This window comes from Lissotriton helveticus, chromosome 8, assembly GCF_964261635.1.
Source record: "Lissotriton helveticus chromosome 8, aLisHel1.1, whole genome shotgun sequence".
NCBI lineage: Eukaryota > Metazoa > Chordata > Amphibia > Caudata > Salamandridae > Lissotriton > Lissotriton helveticus.
Genome location: NC_136069.1, coordinates 105,741,196 through 105,763,501, shown reverse-complemented (window position 1 = coordinate 105,763,501; position 22,306 = coordinate 105,741,196). Strand labels below are relative to the sequence as shown.

The 22,306-nt window shown below is 43.6% G+C and overlaps 1 protein-coding gene across 1 annotated transcript in view; it reads right to left on the bottom strand.

Annotated features, from left to right (window-relative positions):
- LOC144772413 (uncharacterized) overlaps nucleotides 1-22,306 on the bottom strand; it is a 277,094-nt gene that overhangs the window by 36,312 nt on the left and 218,476 nt on the right. The window contains exons 12-15 of the mRNA XM_078656706.1: nucleotides 21,104-21,181; nucleotides 17,239-17,327; nucleotides 15,524-15,560; nucleotides 13,238-13,386 (exon numbers count right to left, since the gene is read on the bottom strand). Of these exons, the coding sequence (XP_078512832.1) occupies nucleotides 13,238-13,386; nucleotides 15,524-15,560; nucleotides 17,239-17,327; nucleotides 21,104-21,181 (353 nt within the window). The remainder of the gene's footprint in view (nucleotides 1-13,237; nucleotides 13,387-15,523; nucleotides 15,561-17,238; nucleotides 17,328-21,103; nucleotides 21,182-22,306) is intronic.

Here is a 22,306-nt window from a genome sequence, read left to right as displayed (position 1 = left end):
ATGGGATTTTGAAGCGCTTTTTTGGCGAGTAGCACGCTACTCTGCAACCCATAAGGATTAGTGTTGAATTAGTATGGTGAAACATGAAATTAATTTGAGTGGAGGATATGTTAATCAGTTATTTGGATTGAGAAGTGTTGCGGAGGGGTAGAAAATGGAACAAGGTTTGCATTGTTGAAACGCTTTATTGGCGAGTAGCACGCTACTCTGGAACCCATAAAGGATTAGTGGTGAATTAGTATAGTGGAATCTGGAATTTGAGAAGTGAACAGTCTGTTATTTTGATTGAAAAGGATAGTGGAGGGATAGAAGAGTGAAGGGTTTGGTTTATTTATTTTTGGGTCATAGCAGTAGGAGGAGGCTTTTGGATGAGTAAAAAGGGTTTTTGGAGGGGAAGAGTCAGAGGGAAGAGTTAAGAAAGGTTTGTTTTGGGGGATCGGTATAGTAAAAGAGGTGTCAGATGATGCAAGGAGTGGTAGAGTAGGAGAGAGTCAGAAAGGGTTATTTTGGGATCATAGTAGTGGTATGGGGTTTGGGATAAATGAGATAGAGCATGTAGAGGATATATTGATAGATGTATAGGGTGGGAGATTGGGTAGTACATTGGAAAGAGTTTGAGATGAGTCAGAAAGTTCGGCTAGAAGATATATTGAGAGAAGGATAGGCTGAGAAATAGGGTAGTGCATTGGAAATGCTAAATTAGAAGAAAGTGATAAATATATAGATCCATAAGTACATTGAAAGTATATAGATGCATAAAGGAAGTAAGTATATGTAGATTAAAGATATTGATAGAGGTACAGGATGAGAAATAGGGTAGTGCATTGGATATGGTTTTTCAGGAGAAAAGAAACAGACACACAGATCCAAGTACATGGAGGTACATAGATGCACAATGGAAGCAAGTACATGTAGACCAAAGATGATATATATATATATATATATATTTTTTTTTTGTGGGGAAGAGACAATTTGAGTAGTTTTCTGAAGATAAGGTGGTTGTCGGTGGATCTTATGTTGGGGGTAAAGAGTTCCATAGTTTGGCTGCTTGAACAGAGAGGGATGTGCCACCCATGGGTTTTTTTTTCTTGTATCTTGCGATTTTGAAGTGAGATGCCCCTTTAGAGCGTGGTTCCTTGTTTGAATGTGTTTGGTGATTTTATTCCTGATGAAGAGCGGTCCCATTCCATGTATTGCTTTGTGGGCGATACAAAGCAGCTTGGGTATAACCTATGGGTATATATACACCACATCTTGCTAAGATAGAGAAGACAGACTTCCTGGCCGACACACTGACCAGAGACGCTGAGGTTCCTGCATGCAGACACTCCAGCTCGCAGTGGTCTAACATCCCTCGCGGGGTGTTTAACTCGAGACAAGGACGGGGTCCCACATTCTCTCACTTCAGGTAATGGGCTTGATGAAATCCTAGAGGGATTCTTGGCTTAACACCTACCTACATCATAGGTACATCTAATTAGGGAAGCACTGTAGGAGTACGCATCTTTTTTATCATGTGTTTTATAAACTCATATGTATTCATGATTATTGTAAGATGGTAGAGCTATACCATCCGTTTACCTTTATAGTACTGCTAATCATCTATGTCTTATACTGCCTGACGCTTGTTGCAGCTCATTTATTCTACGCCAGAATAACAACTGTTCAAAAAACTCTTATTGAAAACGTCCAGCCTGTTTATTCGGTGTATCTCTCTGAGACAGACTAAACAAGCACGAGTGACTGAGCGAAAGGTAGTATGTTGTTTCCACGGTCCTGTGGGATACGGGATGTCATGTTCGATGGTTGCCAGGAACTATTCTCTCCTTGGGTAAGAGGAGATTCTAGTGGCACTGTGAGCTAGTTGGTACAAATGACCAACATACAAGGTGGGGGTGTTCAGAGTTAAAGTCTGACACCAGTCCTACAGTGTATGTTGTCTAAACGTGCAGATACTGTATACTTTTTATAGGAACTACACAACAGTATGGTACAATATATTTGTGAGCACTGCTGTACCACTGTACATTTCTAGAGAAACGTATAGATTTGGGAGAAAAATTATGCACTGCAGCACACATTTGAGAGGTTTTCAACAGTTTGTCAGGATGGGGTACAATATGCATTATTTGAGACTGCTGGTAAGATGTCATTCACATATTAGGTAGTCATGAAATAATAAAAATATCAACATCATGTGTTTCTTGATTATTAAAATTACCTTCTCAAAAAGAAATATGGTGAGGGGTTTAAATATTATGTTTGAAGTGTTTGTTATCCCTAATGTGGTATCCTTGTCATCTCAAACAACAGACTTCCCCATGTCTGTACTGTACAAACCCAAAACCCCTTTCGTTACCAGCTCCATTTTTGTAATCGTGCTTGGTGCCACGGTGCAGCTAAAATCTACCATCTCACCAGCCTGCTAATTTACTCACCTATCCTCACAAAACACCTTACTGGTCTCTCTGCCTGTGATTTAACACCGGCACTGGTTTCTCAACTTTCGCTCTACACCTTACTCACACAGTCTTTTTCTCTCTTCAGTGATTTTCGCTCTCTTGTCAGCATATTTTTAAGAGTCTCGCCAAACTCTTTAATGGTGTGAACATGTAATTCTTGCTGATAATTTTCCAAAAGGACGAAATGTTGATAAGGAAAAGTTTTTCATCCTCTTTCTTCACTCAGATGCATCAGAATGTCTGGCTGTCAAATTGACTAAATGTTGTTTTTTCTGCCTACTAGATCCACGAAGTCCATCTGAACCCTGCGGCCTCCTCAGTTCCATTTTTCTGTTAGAATCCTGTACTTACTAACAGTGGCTTATAATCCTGGAATTCTATTCTAATCCTCTTTCTTAGTCAAGTCGCAGCACTGTTAACTTTTCATAACTTTGCTCCTTTTTCGTACTAGTAATGGAGCAAGGTTTTACACGTAAAAGTGACTTGCTTGTACTCAACCCTCTCGTAATAACATTAATGTACTAATTAACATGTTTTTGTCTTATTAATATTGCATTACACAACATATTAGGTATCTAGGGGAAGCTTGTCAATGTGCTTTTACTAACAATAATCCGCTTGCACTAAAATGGCTGCTGCTACGCGGGATTTTCTACTGCGCATGCGTCTGTCATACCCATGGGATATGCTTGGAGGGAAAACTTCTGCTTCTGCACAATAGAACCAAGATGGCCGTTATGTGTTCTAACATGCAAGAAGCTTGCACCGCTGCCTTGCTAAGCTGTCTGTTTCGCATAAACTCTAACGCAATAGCATAACATAAATAATGGGAGTAGAGTAGAAAGAAGTGGTATACAGTGTATTCATTTATTCTGTGTCTCTAAAACTGTTCTTTTCTATTCTTACGTGATAAACTGAATGGGCCTAAATGCTTTGCTGAACTCCATCTTTGGAGAAACTGCGACTGCGCGACAAGTCCTGAAGTTACAGAAGCTGTAGCCTTGAATCATGGCCAAGACGGACATGGAAAGCGGAGAAGAATGAACTTCTTGCCTTGACAGAGGAAGCTGAATTGATAAAATTGTTTATTAAAATAAAACATTTGATACATTTCATTACCGGGAGGCATAAAAAGAACATGGGTTGATAAAGTTATGGGAGGGGATGTCATGAATAAATGATTGACAAGTTGCCTCTAGAAAAATATGGTGTGATGGCTACTCCTCGTTCTTGTCCAATAAAATTGTGGGATTTACACATTTGCAACATTTGGGGGTGGTACACTGTCCGGAAAAATTGTATAACTAGGGTAGGCTTAGTTAGTTAGATTGTCCGACTTGTCCGAATAGCTGACCGGTCACTGACCCAACGCACTCAACAGGTGATCGAGAGCAGAGTTACTGGCGGAGCACTCTGTCAGAAGATTCGATAATCCAATCGGGGTTATTGGGAAGGAGATCGATGACCCAATCGGGGTTCCACTGTTCGCTGCAGAGAGGGTTTTCAATGCTGGCATTTGAACTTTAACTGTGGTGCGAGTCTTAGCCTGTGGTGGTCCTGTCCTGATCCAATTTGGTCCGTATCCTGTCCTAGTTCTGATTTCTGGCTTGCACCTGTTCTAACCTGCTAGCACCTGTACTTGGGATTATCTTACTCTTTGATTCAGCCCTTGACCAGGACTGGTCATCACACTGAAATAGGTAACTATAAAGTGTGGGTTTGTCATTGTTCTGTTTTCCTTTTCTCTTACCCACCCTCTGTCTAAATGCTTAATGATATTTTTCTCCAAATGCATTTGCAATGTTTTATTTTTCATACATCTGCATTATTCTAAAGAATAAGAAATTAATCTGAATTTCATGTCATAATTTTCCTAAAATACTTAGATAAAGATTTAAAACTTTTTCCTGAGTTTGTGGTTATTCATAAAAAATATTAAATGTTATTATTGCTACCTATTTTCTCTCTAACTCCCTTGATCCTTTAGGACATAGGTATCGGTGACTTGGATTGGTAAAATAAATGGTGTAAAATCCAAATGGTAAAAACCCCAATTGAATAGAGTGTGTAAGTTTTACCTGTTTAATATACACATAGATATATGGGCCGAGGTGAGTATGTTGATCAGGTTAGCCTTCGCTCTATCACTAGAATTACTGCATTTCTGTACTGCCCTAACACATAACCGTTCGTGTAATATTAGTGCTTCTCTTCAACTTCTCCAGAAAATACTGAAGAATTCTGAGTGACCCACGTTATCAGGAAATGTGTCTTAATTTTGATGCTATCTAGTGAAAGGACATGGTGATTCTCTCTTACTGAACGTTTGAAGGCCTGCTTAATTTTTCTTGCAAGGAGAATCTTTGAAGTCTATCCTAAATGGTACATATTTATTTTTTATTGGCGCCAAGCTGACAGCACTCTGCAGTGATGATCTGACGTCCCTGCACTTCGTCAAAAAAAAATCTTTATCCTGGAGTTAAGTTGGCTCTTTTAATTGGGAAAAATTTGAGTTTATCTTGGTTTTCTTGGCCAGGCTGCGTAGAACAAAGCAAAAACAAAGGGATGATGGACGGAATGTTGAACATTGCAAGCACTCACCCCCAGTCAACTGATCTGGGCTTAATCCATCATCATTCTTTAGCTCACTGCGCTACCCCAGTTCAGACATGGCCCTTGCAAATCAGCCTGACCCTGTGCCTCATGGGAACAGTCCAGCCCGAACTGCCAAGCCATGTCTTCCCTGGACCGGAAACAAGCATCCTGGGACCGGTTTCTGGCTACTCATCTGTCATCCGCCAGGATAGCTTGAACCCAGTGGCAAAGTGAGCAAGGGACCCACGTCTGGTCATACCCTGCCAACTTAGGGCGAACAAAGCAAACCCAAAGGGGATGATGGACGGAGTGTTGAACATTGCAAGCACTCACCCCCAGTCAACTGATCTGGGTTTAATCCATTATTATTCTTTACCTCACTACGGCACCCCAGTTCAGACATGGCCATATGCAACTCAGTCTGACCATGTGCCTCATGGGAATAGTCCAGCCCGAACTGCCAAGCCATGTCTTCCCTGGACCGGAAACAAGCATCCTGGGACAGTTTTCTGGCTAGTCAGCCGTCATCAGGCAGGCTAGCTTGAATCCAGTGGCAAAGTAAGCAAGGGACCCACATCTGGGCATACCCTGCCAACTTAGGGCAAACAAAACAAAACAAAAGGGGATGATGGACGGAGGGCTCGTAGAACTTCTTTGTTGTGCTTGCTACTGTTTCCTAGCTGTTATAATTAGATTTTGTTCACTTTTCATCCTCTTTTTTAGTCTGTGGCTGACGTAATCTTGTCAATTCATCAGCATTAGAACACTATCAATTCAGGGTTAGCTTGTTCTGGATGCGAAGGTCGGATTATTTATCCCATGAGACTTCGGAGTGTCATGCGTCTACAGCAGACATTTGTTATAGATAAATAATGCCCAATGACCTCTTTTTGGTATAATTTTAGGCAAGGGTATTATGACTTGGTGTGCCTGTTGACATATGTGCCTCTTAGTACTCCAGGTTATACCCCGCCCTGTCATCCATTTTAGCAATAAAGTCACTGCGTATTAACAGTATGCTTTGGTATTATTCTTCTAGTTGGGTTTTCCAACTGTGTCCAAGATTTTGCCGCAGTTGTCCACACCTTCCATGGAGCATATATGCTATTGTAACTTAATCTGTGCTTCATGGGCGTCATGGCTATCATCTGGACCAGAGTGCTGCTGTGCGCATCTGATCAATAAAACCTGTAAACCTCTTTACCTCATGTTCGGCCTGGCTGAAGTACCTTTTGATGCATAGCCACTAACACTTACTTGCTCCAAGATTGGCAGTTCCAAGTGAGCCAGAAGGTCACCTAGAACAACATCCTATTTTTCCAAGTAAAAAGTTTTGCAATTTGTGTAATGCTCAGGGCCATGATCCCCATTTTCAGACAGGGGCACTTATGCACCTTGCTAAAGCATATTTACAGCATCATTCTATCAAACATGTCTTTCATCACCTGCACAGGAAAACACTGATGTCCAATCAAGATCACCCCTTCAAGTTCAAACTACAGAAATCTTTCATAGACGTTTGAAAGTAACTTCTATTCAATTTCAGGGCGAACTCCATGGAATTAGTGAAACCCACAGGAACATGCAAAGATGCCGTCTCGAGCAGCCCCAGAAGGTTGCTTTAATAGCCTTTAGTAGCCCTCTACAAGCTGAGCTAGAGAATACACAATCAATTGCCGAGTTGGGCACAGTTTCACACATGGTATTAGACTTTGCATGTGTTTCTTCTAAGCGTTGTGTCTGACTTGAAGGCTAACTGCCCTCATTTCTTCAACCTGAGTCAGTATAACAGCCTCAGCCCTTCCCGGATCATGAGCGTGCTCTCAGACATTACCTCGACAGGGTAGAGAAACAACACGACAGCTGCATGCCGCAAATACAATGACTGCTAAAGGAAAGGTGACCAACAAGCATGGCATCCTGTAGTGACTAGCGTCTTGTACACTGACCTGCCAACAGTTGGATAACTACCACTTCTTAGCAGGGCCGTAGTCGTAAAAGTAAAAAGGGGTACATGCAGATGAACCAACACTACTCAGCGGCTTCTGACCCAAAGTCCGAATGTTAAGTAGGCCTTACCACCCTCGCAAACGTCTTCAGATGACGACCAACTCGTCAATTACCTCCTCTTTTTGTGTTTGTACTTCCAAGTGTTCTACTCTAAACACCGTCAGAGCCTAACACGAGCGTATGCATAAACCTAACAATTTTATACTGGTGGCAGTGATTTTCCCATCAACAATTTGTTTATACTCACTCCCTATCAATCAATCAATCAATCAGCCATTTGTTAAGCACACTACATACCCGCAAGGGTATCAAGGCGCTGGTAGAGGTGGGGGGCCGCTACTGATCGAACAGCCAGGTCTTGAGCATCCTCTTGAAGGTCAGCAGGTCTTGGGTCTGTCGTAGGCTCAGTGGGATGGTGTTCCATGTCTTGGCGGCGAGGTGGGAGAAGGATCTTCCGCTGGTGGTTGTTCTTCGGATGCGCGGGATGGTTGCGAGTGAGAGGTCGGCGGAGCGCAGCTGGCGGTTGGGGATGTAGAAGGAGAGCCGTCTGTTGAGGTAGGCTGGGCCGGTCTTGTGGAATGCCTTGTGTGCGTGAATGAGGAGCTTGAAGGATATCCTCTTGCTGATGGGGAGCCAGTGCAGGTCGCACAGGTGGGGGGTGATGTGGCCGTGGTGTGGTACGTCGGGGATCAGTCGTGCCTCGACATACCTACCCTGCCTTTCTTACTTCGTCACAATACTATAGAATGCCACAATCCTATCTCAGCTTCAAATGAAATGTAAGATTGCGCCAGCTGATGGTAGGGGCAAGACATTAAAAAAAAATATTCGAAGTCATTAGGATACGAGGAATAAAATTCCATGCCTACTTAAATGAAGAAGCTACACGTATTAGTGGCGCTGGAAATCCAACAGTACAGGAAAAGACCATTTTTTTATTGCTGTCCTGACAGGTCAAGTGGAGAGTTAGGGAATTACCTTTACCACTCAACCTTTCAGGTAATGCTGTAAAAAAAGTTCAATCTTTCAACTAGTCCTTATGAAAATACTACCTGAAAATACTACCTTACATATGCTAAAGCCATGTCTGTTGCACTGGTTTTTTTTTAGCAAAGCAAGTCTGGATTATGGAAAGTCCTTAAAGGTGGTATGGTTCTAAGGTTCGGGATCGGATCTCTCTAGGTTTGAGACTTTGGTTCCCCCGAGTAAACTACAATGACATCAGGTATTGGCCATTGCGGTTACTGGCCTTACCAATGAAGGTAATAGTAAGCAGGGGGCCTGCAGTAGTAAATCACTGCAGGCGTTTAGGAACATACATCCAAGCCCTTCATTCAGAAAGCTTTCAGCCCAGACCAAAAAAAGCTGTCCCAATTCATGATTTTGCAAGGGATCATTAACATTTTGCAGTTTTATGACCTATAAAAGATACATTCACTTTTCTGCCCATTTTTCAGATCATATCTGTTAGGAAGCTTGGCATCTCCATCTTAACCTGTGTTTAAAACACTGCTATGTTTTAAAAAAAAAACAGGCAGCATTGCAGTCAGCAGCCTGCACACCAGGACAAGAAGACAATTTAGTTTACAATGTGTGCTATAAGTATTTGAAACATATCAATGCTGCAAAAATGCCTATCACTGTAAAATGTATTGTGTGAACAAAACACTGAATTTTGCACAGCGAATGACTTTATTATAACCTTTTCTCTGTTTGTGAGAATAGGTTGCCTGCTGCTCTTTGCGCACTATCTGATAAGCATGCGATAGAAGATTGCACTATTACTGTCATTCATTTTCGTGTGTGCCCAGCAAGCATTCATATTAACAGCATTTGTTGTGCTTTATCAGTGTATAAGGCAGCCATGCATTGATATTGCATGGTTTGTGTGTGTTTGGTTTGCATTGCGGCCTGCGCAGTCCCTGTTCGGTAGCTGAATGCACCGCAGGGCTCATAAGGAAGTTCGTCAAGCCAAGACGAAACATAACTTGATGGGGCAGTAAAAGAACATGTGAGTTCGGGGGCATACCAATAACAAAGGTGTATACATGTAACCATAATAGTTACAGTGGGGGACATCTATGGCATCAAATATGCTTTTGGCATTATTTTGTAATAAACGCATTACATTTGACAAATCAAGATGTTTAGATTGTGTTTTTTAATATAATGCACTAATTACCCAGCACATGGGGACCAAAAGCAAATAATCACTGAGTGTATAACTTTAGGAAAGTCTGGAGTAAAGTTTTGAGGAGAACATCCAAAAGTTCTAGGTTTGTATGGGAGAAGGAAGTGGTTTTCCTGAAGTAGAATATAAGCAGCACTGGAGTGCAATGCCTGGCACAGCACATTCAGGCACAGATAGGTGCCCTCAGAGACTATTGGGCAGAGGACTGCCCAGAAGAACAGGTCTTTGGCAACCATACATCATCACATGATGGTGCTTGCCCGTGTCTCTCAGGAGACCTTCGGAGAGGGGACACTGATGGATCCCTGAAGATCACCGGCCTGTGGCCTCACAGTTACTAGGCGGCATCCATAGTACACTACATCACCGAGAGGCACGTTAGGACGTGCAGCGTGTACCACTGCCACCATTTAATTTACAAGGAAGCAAAGATAGAAAAAATGCAGGTATGACACACTTTTCTCTTTGCCATGGCAGAAGATTTTTTTTTTATGTGGCCAGGCGCCAGTATGTCAAAAACGCAAAAACAACAGTTGATGGACAGAATGTAGAACAATGTCATACATTCACCCTAGTACAGAGATCTGGGCCTAAATCCATCGTTTTTTTGCTCACCATGCCATTCCAGTTTGAACCCAGCCATATGCAAATCAGTCTTGACCTTGTGCCCCATGGGAACAGTGCAGCCCGAACTGCCAAGCCAGATCCTCCCTGGACTGGAAACAAGCATCCTAGGACCGGTTTCAGGCTTTCAGCGCTCATCAGCCAGGATAGCTTGATTTCAGTGGCATGGAGAGCACGGGACTCACGTCTGAGCATACCCGTCCCACTCGGGGTGACAAATGCAACAAGCATTTGCAATGCAATAGGTCTCGCAATTACGCAAGTTTGAGCTATTGCCATTGTAAATGACAATGCCTTTTATTTATGTTTTTGTTTGTAAAACATACATAAATAGCATTGTCATTTACCATGCTAAGAGCTCAAACTTGCGTAAGTGCGAGACCTATTGCATTGTAAATGCTTGTGCTTACAGGTCCCAGACACGTTTTCACCCTGTCTTAGCTTGAAAGACATCTTCTCCCTGTGTCCCAAGATGTAATGCTCCTCTATCCACAAGTTTCTGCTGTCGTGACGTTGCAGAACTGCATCACGATTGCAGCTGCCACAGTTTGTCGCTACCAGGGGTAGGTTGACCAGGCGTACCGGATTTGCCAGGATGGTCGCTGTTTTTCACCAGCTGTCCGGACAGATTTCGAGAAGTTTAGCTCATGTCCCGGTTTTTGGAGAGGCTCGACTAAAAACTGGGGTGAGGTTTTCTTTATGTTTTACAAAGCGGGGATAGTTAGCCGTTGGTCCAAGAAAGCAAATTAATTCACATGCAAGCTACTGGGTTTGAAAATAGCATCTTATATATGTTCTTACTGCCTGTTTTGTAATTCTCTGCTGAGGAGCGCTGTCATTCTGTGCGCTCGCTTAACGTAACATTATAGTCCTTCTTCTAATTTTTTTTTAATGTCCCGTTTTTTTGCTTTAAAATTCTGGTCACCCTAGCCAGGGCAGAAGCGAGCTCAATGCGCCACTGCTGCTGAAAGCTACGCTTGCAAAACTTCGCTAGAGCCCCCCGTCTGCCTCCTCCTCTCTCTCTCGCACTCTGTCAGAAACCAGCCGCATGCATGCACACCTCCAGTGACCTGCTAGAGCAAACATGGCAGCTTATGGAGTGATAAATAAAACAAGTACACAATAAGTTCCGACCCATGACACATTCTGAACCAATCTTCTTTCCTGTGGATCCTCCGGACCCCAGCAACGGATATATCTATCTGCCCCAGTGTAACGCGCAAACACACAACCCCTTTTGTCAACAGCAGGGAGCACTCACCCTGCAGTGCACTCAGCTGGCGGCAGTGCGGAGGCTGCTGTCCACCATGGTGGGCCGGTGTTACAGCACCTGTTATCTCCAGGCAGCGGGGGCGCGGTGCCCTGTCAGTAAAAGTAGGTGTGTGCCTCGCTCCGGGCCCCCTCTCCCGCGCGCGAAGCCCCAGCTCTCAGTCCTTCTGCGGCTTCCTCCCAGACTCTCCTTCTGGCAGCCGCAGTCAACTGCAAGAAACTGAGCTTGGCGGCGTCTGGTCAGCCCACCCCCGATTGGCTGGGCCCGCTGCGACATCGGAGCGCGCCGGCCCCCGTACCCACGCCCCATTTGTTGTGATATGCGCGCGCCGCCGCGGAAAAGGAACTGAGGGAGCCCGGGGTGAGCTGACAGCACTGGGCGAATGCAGCGGCCATCTGAAAGTGGTGCATTTTATGGGAAACAATCGGTGATCTCGGACTAGAAACCCCACAACATCATAACTGGGGCAAGAAGTATTCTTTAGCTGCAATTGCACCTCGATAATATGGTTAAACGATGCAGTAGAAATAAATTCCGAAAACCCCATCAAATTATTTTTCTACAGGTTTCACTACAGGACAGCAGAATGTAACGACACAATACGGACAACTCAAGTTCAAAGTCGTACATGCGTTCATAAACGCCCTTCACACACAGTGCTTAATTTGTTTTTTTTAGAGGCCCGCTGCTGAATGCCCGGGTTGCGAATACCAAGTTTGCTCAGTTTTGATTACGCCTCATAACTCTTTCTTGTACTACCCTACACTTCATATCTCTTGACCTGGCTTTCGCAGCTTATTTATTTTGCTATCTTTCTCAGTCTTCATTATTTTACTTTCTCTGAGTCGAACCACCAATATGAAAAAATAAGCCTTGTAGGATTTGTATGACAGGAAAGTTCCTATTATCCCTAATTTCATTGTTTTAATAGAGTAGCAGCCATGATGTGTAAAAAAAAAAAAAAAAAAAAAAAAACGGAAGTCAGGCACTTTTGCCTAAGACGGGGGCGGGGCCTGCAATCCAGCAGGAAGTCCCGCCCGCCGCCACAGCCGCCGCCGCCGAGGAAGAAGTGGAGCGATGAGACACTGAACACGCCGAAAGAGCCCGGTAAGTGGTGGGAATGGGGGTCACGCGCGTGTGTATGTGTCTGGAGTGCGTGTGTGTGACTGTGGGGGAGGGGGGTGTGTGTGAGCGAGTGTCTGCCGTGTGCCTGCGTGTGCATGCGCTCGCCTGTGTGTGCGCATGCAGAGGGGTGGGGGGGGGGCTGCCTATATGTGAAGCGCTCTGATACCTGATTCGGTTCGGGGCTGGGAAATAAAAAAAAAAAAAAATAAATAAAAATAAAAAAATATGCTGAGTTACTCTGCGCATGCGCGGGTGAGACGCGCGCTCCCGCGGTGAAATCCGCGAAGGAAACGCTCGTGTCAGATTGGTGTCCACTCTCCCAATAACGGGCAACATTAGGTCTGAAGCAGACTCTCTCAATGCTCACGCATTGAGAGTACGTCTGCTCGACCTAATGAAGCAGACTCTCTCAATGCTCACGCATTGAGAGTACGTCTGCTCGACCTAAAAACAACAGTTGATGGACAGAATGTAGAACAATGTCATACATTCACCCTAGTACAGAGATCTGGGCCTAAATTCCTAGTTTTTTTGCTCACCATGCCATTCCAGTTTGAACCCAGCCATATGCAAATCAGTCTTGACCCTGTGCCCCTTGGGAACAGTCCAGCCCGAACTGCCAAGCCAGGTCCTCCCTGGACTGGAAACAAGCATTATATGACCGGTTTCGGGCTTTCAGCCCTCATCAGTCAGGCTAGCTTGATTCTAGTGGCATGGAGAGCACGGGACTCACGTCTGAGCATACCCGTCAAAAATGACATCATTATACTCCGTAGCTGATTTTGTGAAAAAATTGTGAATCGCAAAATTTGAAAAGCTGGTGGGTCTGATTACAGGGAAGGATAATCTAAGATGTGTCAGAATATTTAAAAGTTACCATAAAGAAGCCACAGCTCCACGCTGCCCAGCTTCAGTACCCAGGTCAGAAAGAAGAGATTCCAGAGCGTGGGTTTCACTCACCAGGTCTTGAAAGTGTTCGTTGAAGTCCTGCTGTAGGAAGTCTCTCATCTCGCCAAGAATACAAATGACATGGGCGGCCTGCACCTCTTCCAGCTCTGGGATAGAAATGTCCATGATGGTGGCCCCTTGACTCTTCAGATACTCGACAGCTGACCGAGGTGGGTGAGAAAAGTACAGAATTAATGTATGTCTAGTACTTATCCATTAAACAGACTTTCTATTCTCAAAAGCTTGTTTTACTTTTGAAGAAATACCCTCTCAATGGTACTAACAAAGAGGAATATTGCTCAACCTTGGGTAAGTCCTTTAACATGGTGGAGCACTCAGATCATGTAGACCGGTTTAGCCGGGCATCAATTAACCCTAATGTTTCAGATGTGGCATCGCATTGGGTTCTTCAGACCCTGTGGCTATGTGTCGCAAGCTCTGTCGCCGGGGAAGGGCCAAGTTCTTCCCATAACACTCTGCAAGTCATCACTAAAACTGACAGAAAACATACTGCCGCCATCTTAATAGAGGAGGGTGTGTAAATGGTAGCGTCCATCACGAGGACGGAAGACGTCTGACCTATCACGGTCTCTGGTCTTTTCAAGCAACCCAATTCATGTTGAGTCATTGTCCCCATTCAGGGGCACTTGTAACTGACCATTGCGATCTAAGACTGGACAAGACTCTACTGTTGAATCTCAGGCATGGGCAATGCCAAGACACCGCTGCCCCATTCCCTCCTCCCCTTAGAGGACCACAAACACATCAATTTTTGTAGGTGACAGTAGTTGAAAATGCATTGTGGGTTTAAAACCTTTGCCTGTGGGGTACTACACTCCTACATTTGCCAGGGGGTTATTGTACAGTAGAACTACATCTTTCAGTACATCTACTGGAAGATATGCGTTTTACTATTATGGTGACAAAAAGACCACAAGGAAAGCCTGTGCTCTACTATATTGTTTACTGCCAGTCTGAACACAAGTATGCACACTCAGGAGCTTCTAAGGCCACGCATAGCATCAACCCCAAGGAACGAACTGGGATGTAGCAATGATGTCCTTACCCCCTGCCATGTTGAGCCAGGTAAGCTTGGGAGCGGCAGTGAGAAGTAGCAACTCCTGTCACTATCTAGGACAGGCTCCTCCAACAAGTAGCTGGTGAGACACTGGCAGATCTGCAGCTACCTGGAAGTATTTCTCCTGTGTGCAGCACAGCCTACTAAAGTAGACACAGTTGCTTAGTTGAATTAATATATGTATACGAAAATGAAAAGTGTTTATTTGAGAGTAAACATGTGAGTATGTTTAGAACTCATAAGCTGATGGTTGGAAAATAAATTGTTGGATTTCCAGTTAAGTTTGCAGTTTAAGCACTCCAACCACCAATCAGGATAACAATACACGTTATTTTAGATCCAATGTACCCACCAGGGTGAACATGCACTTTTCAAATGCACATGTTATATACCATTGTATTTAAAGCAAATATTTGATTAGTATGCGGTGTTGTGGAGACTAACTTTTTCCGTTGTATACTGCGACTATAGCTGCTATGGGAAATGACCTTATCAAGGCGGTCAAAATACAGCAACACATTTACATAGTTGCTTTTACAACACAAGCTGTTACCACGACTTGCACTGGAGGGCGCTCTAGACTAAAGAATAGTGTGATTTACTATTCCAACACCTTCCCTACTGTACGTAGGCTGGAGTTGGAATAGTAAATCATACTATTCCTAAGTCCAGCGCCCTACAGCGCAAGTCGTTGTAGCGACTTGCGTTGTAAAAACAGCGATGCAATGTACCGCGATCATTTTGATCGCGTTGTAACATCATACATCCAGCTGCTATGTATTATCTATTTTGAGGCATTCCAAATTGATAAAGTCTTTTTTACATTGCTGCTTCCAACCCTGACTGATGCCCTGAGGTGATGGTTGCGGATAGTTTTGCATGGGGTGGACACTAATGTTATCCTGTCTCATGTGGCCAGTATGACACCACTAATATGATTAGTACCTCCAGATGATTTTTTCAGGAACCTAAGAAGTTCTTATTATAAACACGGTTGGAAGCCCCTGAAGTAGGAGTTTGCAGAACCAGAGGCTTGCGCGGTTTACACCGGTTGAATGTGTGGCTGTCGCTGGAAGGACAGAGCACTTACTTTGCAGGGAAACAAAGGAACCGATGGGAAAATGTTGCAAATATTGAAAACACCAACACTTGTCTTTGGGGCCCACATCACAGTTACCACTGTCAAAAACAAAGAATTCAGTCAAAATCAAACTATTTACCTTTCTGACAGACTTCCAAAACTTCATGGTCACAAGCCTGAGAAGACAAAAGTAGGAGTAAGAAAAGAACAAACTCAGAATTCACATCATAAGAACCAACGCTCACCCCTTAAAGCTTCAAAGAGACTGCACCAGGGCAGATTGTTTCAGTACTTGGCCCTTCCTCGGCATGCTGGAGGCAGCAAAAAACCCAGGTTAAGTGCAAAATTATGAAGTACCTAAAAAGAAGTAGAATTCTAGAAATATTTACTTCCCAAGGTACAACATGTTCTAGATAAAACCTGGGGCTGCACTTGTTTTCAAGGATCTTTAACAATTTTTCATTCACAGCCACCTGGAATGCATCAAGGAGTGCAGCTAAGCCAAGGCCTGCAGCCATACCTGTCTGTACCTTCCTGTCCCAATAGCACCCAACAGAGATAGCCAACTCTTTGGCCAGGTTACTAAATGTTCAGCACACCTGCAAAGTCATAATGACCTGGATCTGTGATTGCCTCTACTCAAGCCTAGTTCATTCCTTGCTGCCCTTCTTAGGTGTGGCTTTGATGGTGCTCCAGCACCATTCATGACAAATCTATGGTCACTAAAAAAGAAAGTATAACCAACAAGGTATGAAGTTCCTAATGAGACAAGCAGGTAGATGTCAGATAAAAAGGATAGTGTACCCTAGTGTGTGGGGAAACGCAAGGTCAGGAGAAAGGGATTCCTCCTTTTCGGAAAAAGACCCTCACACATCCAACAAGTGGGTGTCTTGCTTCATCATCGGGCCAGCTCCTACTTGGGTCGGCGGTGCAATACCCGATCAGGCGCCCTTAAAGGGGCCTACTTGGCAGAGATCTTTTTTCCAAGCCGTTGGGTGCAGTGCAAGTGCATGTGAGGGTCCTTAGTATGAATAGGAGTATGGGTGATAATAAGGTGTATGTGTGAGTTAAAACAGGAAGCAGAGGTCCACTCAGAACAATTTTAATGAGATGTGGCCACTACCCTGGTTAAAAACTAAAAGACGCACTCTCCCACTTTAAGGTGTGTGGGAATGTGTGCTATTATAATAGGTTGACATGTTTCTTGCCTTTTAATCTAGTGATGGCAATTCCTCAGGACCAATCAAAAGTGATCTACCAACACTTTTTGGTAGCGGTCAAAACCCCAATGAGGTGCAAGTATGACCACCTGTACAGCACCCTAAAAAGTGGCACTAGTAGATCTAACCCAATCCTAGATGAATCGAGAACGTGTGGCAACCAGTTCTGGTGGAGGCAGACACTAAGTTGTAATGTCGGTTTGTAGTAACAGGATCATCCGTATCCTACCCCGGCGCTCCTACCAGACTGGGACCACTAAAAAGGAAACACAGGAGGGACTTCCAGGAATGAAAACAAACGTAATTGGTTTCTTGATGGTGCCTGGAAAGGAACGCAATAATCAAAGCTTACTCATGGAGTACTGGAGTTGCACCATTAGTTCAGGACATGTTTCACAATATTATGTCCACGGAGTCATGGCAAACATTTTTCAGTCAGGCAGATATTTGTTTAGACACTGAAGCAGAGTATATTAGTTTGAATCTTTTTTAAGGGTCCATTTTATATTTAGGTTGACCTTTTAAAGGGCCATTTAAAATGCATCAGCAGTCAGCATAGTGTCAAAGCTAAACTGCAGTCTCACATGTTCACTCGGTCAACAAGTTTGGCAGCAAATAACCTAGTTTGACGCACCTTGAAGAAAGTCCAGTCCACTCCCAGGGTGAGGTCTTTGAGGTCAGATTTGTAGAGTCCTTCCAAAGTGACTGGCGGCTGCTTAAGACCTGCAGAGGAAGATTGCAGGGAGGAGACACCAGTGGTATCACCAAGGACTTCAACATTTACCACAAACATTATGCAAGTGAAATTGACTGCAAATATATGGAAGAAATATTTCATTAATCTCAACCACTGGCAAACACTTCTGGTTCATCCCTGTTCCCCCCCCCCACTGTGCCGCACAGTGACTATCCATATGAACATCTGTCCTGACCATGCTCTTCAAGGAACAGTCCAACCTGAACATGCAGTCTATGGCCTCTGTGGACGGACAAATATGCAATCCAAGACCAATAAACACCCATGCCTGCCTCCTTTGTGTTGCAGTAACATTTCAGCAATAGTTCATTACTGTAGTTTGCCCCACATACCTATAGGGAAAGCTGGTTGTGTTTAATGCCACTTCACCTACCACAAGGTAAGTTAGTTTCCACATGGGTGGGCTAGTCCGTCCTTGTAATCAAGGTGTTAGGGTGCATGAAGCATGCACATTTGAAATTTGTAGGACAGTCACCACAAGTGAGCTACACTAAAGCTATAGCCAGACATTTTTTTCCTACTCCTTTCTGATGCTGCATGGAATTTCTATCACTGCATGGATGGAATACCACCCATTTTCTTTATTCCTCTGCTAAAGCCAGAGGATTCTCCCCTTAGCTTTCCCAGGTATTTACAGCACAGATCCTGGAAGTCATTGCTGGCTCCCGCCAATTTAAGATTTTGAATTTTAAAATAAACAAATATTTTTTTGGGGGGGTGCGAGATTGCGTAGGCTCCAGAATAGAGCCGGGTACTGAGGACATTCAAATTGTTTACGAGTTCCTAGTGACAGTGGCGGGTGGCCCGTCCACTTGGCCTGTCCACTTTGGCTTCCTTCATTTTGCAGACTGGTGAATGGAAAATGTATTTTTACAAAGAAGGGGGAATGTTCTGCCAGCCGCAGGAGTCCTCAGCCTCTCAACTGAGGCACAAGACAATAAGTTACCTGAAATCAGCTGAATCAGGGTATAGGATTGTTTTGGCCTTGAGGATGTTCTAAATGACACCCACCTATAGCGGAGCAGATTCCATTATCCTCATCCTAAACGAACAATAGCCGGCAACTTTGAGATCATACACACATAGAGGTGAACAACTCAGTGCCAAATCTTCTGCTGTTTCTTTTGTAGAAGGGTAGAATTCTTTCTAGATTTAGGCTCACTTAATTAAGGTGTGGTGGATTTTTGGGAACCAATTAGCAGCTACTTGGACTTGGCATGGGGCTTTAACGGATTTGAGGACTTGAAGATTTTTTGGGCAATTGTGCAGATGATTGTGGTTGACGTGGTTGTCGATGGTCCTAGGAATCTCCCCATACCTGGCACAACTACAAACAAATCTGATTTTTGGAGGTACGGCTCTTGTTGAGCAGATGGCATGCAGCAGTGCGTAGTTCTAAATAAGATGCGTGTGAGTGCTCTTTGTACGTGCCTCAATAAGATCCTTAAACATTTACAAAATCTCCAGAATTAGTCAGCTCGAGTTCGGATTAATCATATAGGCCGCACGCAAGAGACTTCCCTGATTTACGATCCTAAACAGTGTCAAATCCAGTGCTTTTGTCACCATTTTTAAGCCCATTCGTCAAGAAGAGTTGGCGTACTAGAGTTCAAGCAGATTATTGCACACATTTAGTCATAAGATTGAATGGAAATACACAAGACTGGAGGGTAAGCTCTTACAGGTACCAGGTGTTACGTGGTGTAATGAGGTTGCTTTGACTTTAACAAGATCACCTGCATGAACCAGGTTGACAGCAAATGAAAAGGTGAGGCTTTTTCCTATCGGTTGGTCCATTTTGCTTATTACCCACACCAATATACACATGTAGTTCGCACTTACAATGATGCAAAAATAACCCTTAGTTGTCCAAGTTATTGACTCTCTAAATTGTTTTGGCCTTTGTACAAAAAAATAAATAAATAATAAGAGTTCAGCTTCTTCAATCTAACAAGCCAGTCTTTGTTACCCTACAATAATGCCTCCAGCACTGCTCTGCCTTGCATTGTCACCTCTCATGCAGCACTTATGTAAAACTTTTATCTTTGTTACAATTTTTTGCAAAAAGAACAAGTTATGTACCTGTAGTAACGCTCTTTCTGGTGGATACTATATCTGACTACAGATTCCTCACCTTTCGATGTTCCCAAGCACCGCACCTGACCTGGAAAGTTTTCATAGCAATGATCACTTGCACCGCTAGGCGATGCTGTGTGGCTCCACGTTTGCTTTGTTCCGCCCCAGCAGTGACAGAGCAGAGGTGCATATAAGCACAGTTCCTGCACAAGGATGCCAGTATCTTGCTGGACTCTTTGCAAACCCCCAGACAAGGAGCACAAAACTATGGTCTGTACCAGTTTTCAGTTCTAATTTTGGACCTTTTTAAATGACCACTCCACAGGATGGGGGGGTGGGTAGAAGTGCAGTGAGGAATCTGCAATTAGAGTATCCCCCAGAAGTTTTACTGAAAGTAAGTAGCTTGCTCTTTTAATGGACACTTCTAACTGCAGATTCCTCAACTTCAGAATAGATACCAAACAGTACCTTCCAAAGGTGGACGCTCTGTGGAGTGGGCTCAGACAAAAAAGTCCTACAGGACCGACCGGATGAAGTACCCTTCACTTCAGACCTGGTTGTCAAGGCAGCAGTGCCTGGTGAACAAGTGCACCAACGCCCATGTGGCAGTCCGGTAGATGACAATGACTGGTACGCCAGCGTAGAGGTGGCAACCTTCACCGTGGTGGAATGAGCCCTCAGTCCTTCCGGAGGATGTTTTTGGGCCAATACGTAGAAGATCTTAAATGTGTAGGAATAGCCACCTTGACATCCTTCTTTGCATCAACTTGCCTTCCTTTGTCCCAGAGAACCCCACACAAAGCTGACTGTCTACCCTATAGTTTTTGGCACAATCAATATCAAAGCTTATTGCTCTTTTTGGGGACCAGCTTACAGAGTCTCTACTCCTCTTTCGAGGGGTGAAGCAGAGCAAAGAACATAGGGAGGATGATAAATTGCCCAACATGAAAAGGTGTCGCCACTTTCGGCAAGAATGCTGGCTGGTCTGTAGCACCAGTTTGCCTGGGAAACAGGTGGTGTAGTGCGATTGCGTCAAGAGAGTCTGGAGCTCAATCACGCAACGAGTTGAAGTGATAGCAATGAGGAAGACAGTCTTTAGGGTCCGAAGACGCAAAGACAGCTTTGCATCAGTCTGCATGAAGCACACAGGAGAAATGGCAGGACCAAATTAAGGTCCCAATCTGACATCAAAAGTAGTTTGAGCGAGAACGTGCCAAACCATTAAGAAAATGCATCACGTCAGGTGATTTAAATATGGGTGTTTCGTCCGGTAAATGCAGAAAATCTGAACGGGCCAATAAATACCCTTTAACAGTACCCACTGCAAGGTCTTGCTGCCAAGGACAAAACAAATAGCAAAATATCCTACAGCTTTTAATTACTGGATGACTTGGACCACAAAAGAAATTTCTTGGGATCGACCTTGAGAGCGAGGGTGGATCCGTCCTTCACGGTCCCAGATCATCTTCAGGTGCTTGACAGCACACTCTGCACAACTTGGAGCCCAAACGCCAAAGGCACACCTCCTGTGGGTCAGTACCAGACATCTCTTTTCAAGTGTCACAGCATGTTTTGCAACATGTAATTATTACAATCTAAATTGTAATAATCAAATTCTAGTGGAGCACAGTCACAAAGCACTTGTTACTAAAACATGATTCCTCACCGTATGGGTACGCTGGATCAGCGCCAGAGAGCATTGTGTAAGCAAGTGCACAGTCTAGTACAGAGGTGCAGAGAGGACCTGCCATAGAAAGAAGAGACAATCAGAAAACAGCATATACAGGCAACACATATAAATACTTATATGTCATATTGATAGATCTCTTATGCAACACAGGGCAAATCAAAGCCACAGAGGAAAAGAAAGAGTAAAAACAGCTCAGTATACCTTCATGGAATAAACAAAATAGCTAAAAAAAAATCATATCTTTACACATTCTATTCATTAAAACAATAGTTTGAGCTATCAATTTGATATACTGGCATCACACTAATTAAAAAGACTCATGACATTTTCTAGCAATTAAATTGGTGTTAGGGGAATGCATGATGGAGACACATCAAAGCCCTTTGGTAAAGATTGAAAGCCCCAAGCGTCAGAAGTCCGAACCCTTTAATGTGTGGGAATACCGTTATAGATACCAATGCATACATCACTCTTTCATCAAGCTGCCTGAATACAGATTTTCATTTAACAAGAAAAAGGGTAATGGCTCGCGAGCTGTAATTTAATAATTTCAAACCATGGTGGATTCAACGCTGGTGGTCCAATGTTCTGTAGACGAATGGTCCGCACCGTTCTGTTCAATCCCAACCTGGGTTTTAAACAACACTGCAACCAAGTCAGACTCTCAAGTTCCAATTTTGATTGCAAACTCACTCTACAACTGGTTCCGTAATCTGTCTATTTTCTTTGGGAAACCATAATGCATGTATTACTTTCAAAGGGGAGGCCTATTTTTCTGTTTTAGAGAATTGCGCCTAGCTGGGAGCTATTGGGACCTTGATACCGAGATGCCCATGTAATGGAGGGAAACAAAGACACAACTTGCTATGACTCCACAAGTGATAAGAGAAACTACTTTTTGTAACAAGCTTTTACATTGTACAATCACTGTACAGGCACTGTGCATACACTGTAAGAATTTGAGAGATATCGGTCTATAGGAGTATTTACACAAATAATTTAAATAGCACAGACTATTTTTTTTTAATATAATTCTTTTATAGCACTATTCATCTCAGTGTAAGGTGTGTGAGCGCTCTATATCACACACACATATAGATTGGCAATAAAGCTTTTAAGTGTGAAAATCAATGTATAGGACGTTAGAGGGCTTCAAGTTGTAGGAGTAAGACTTCCATG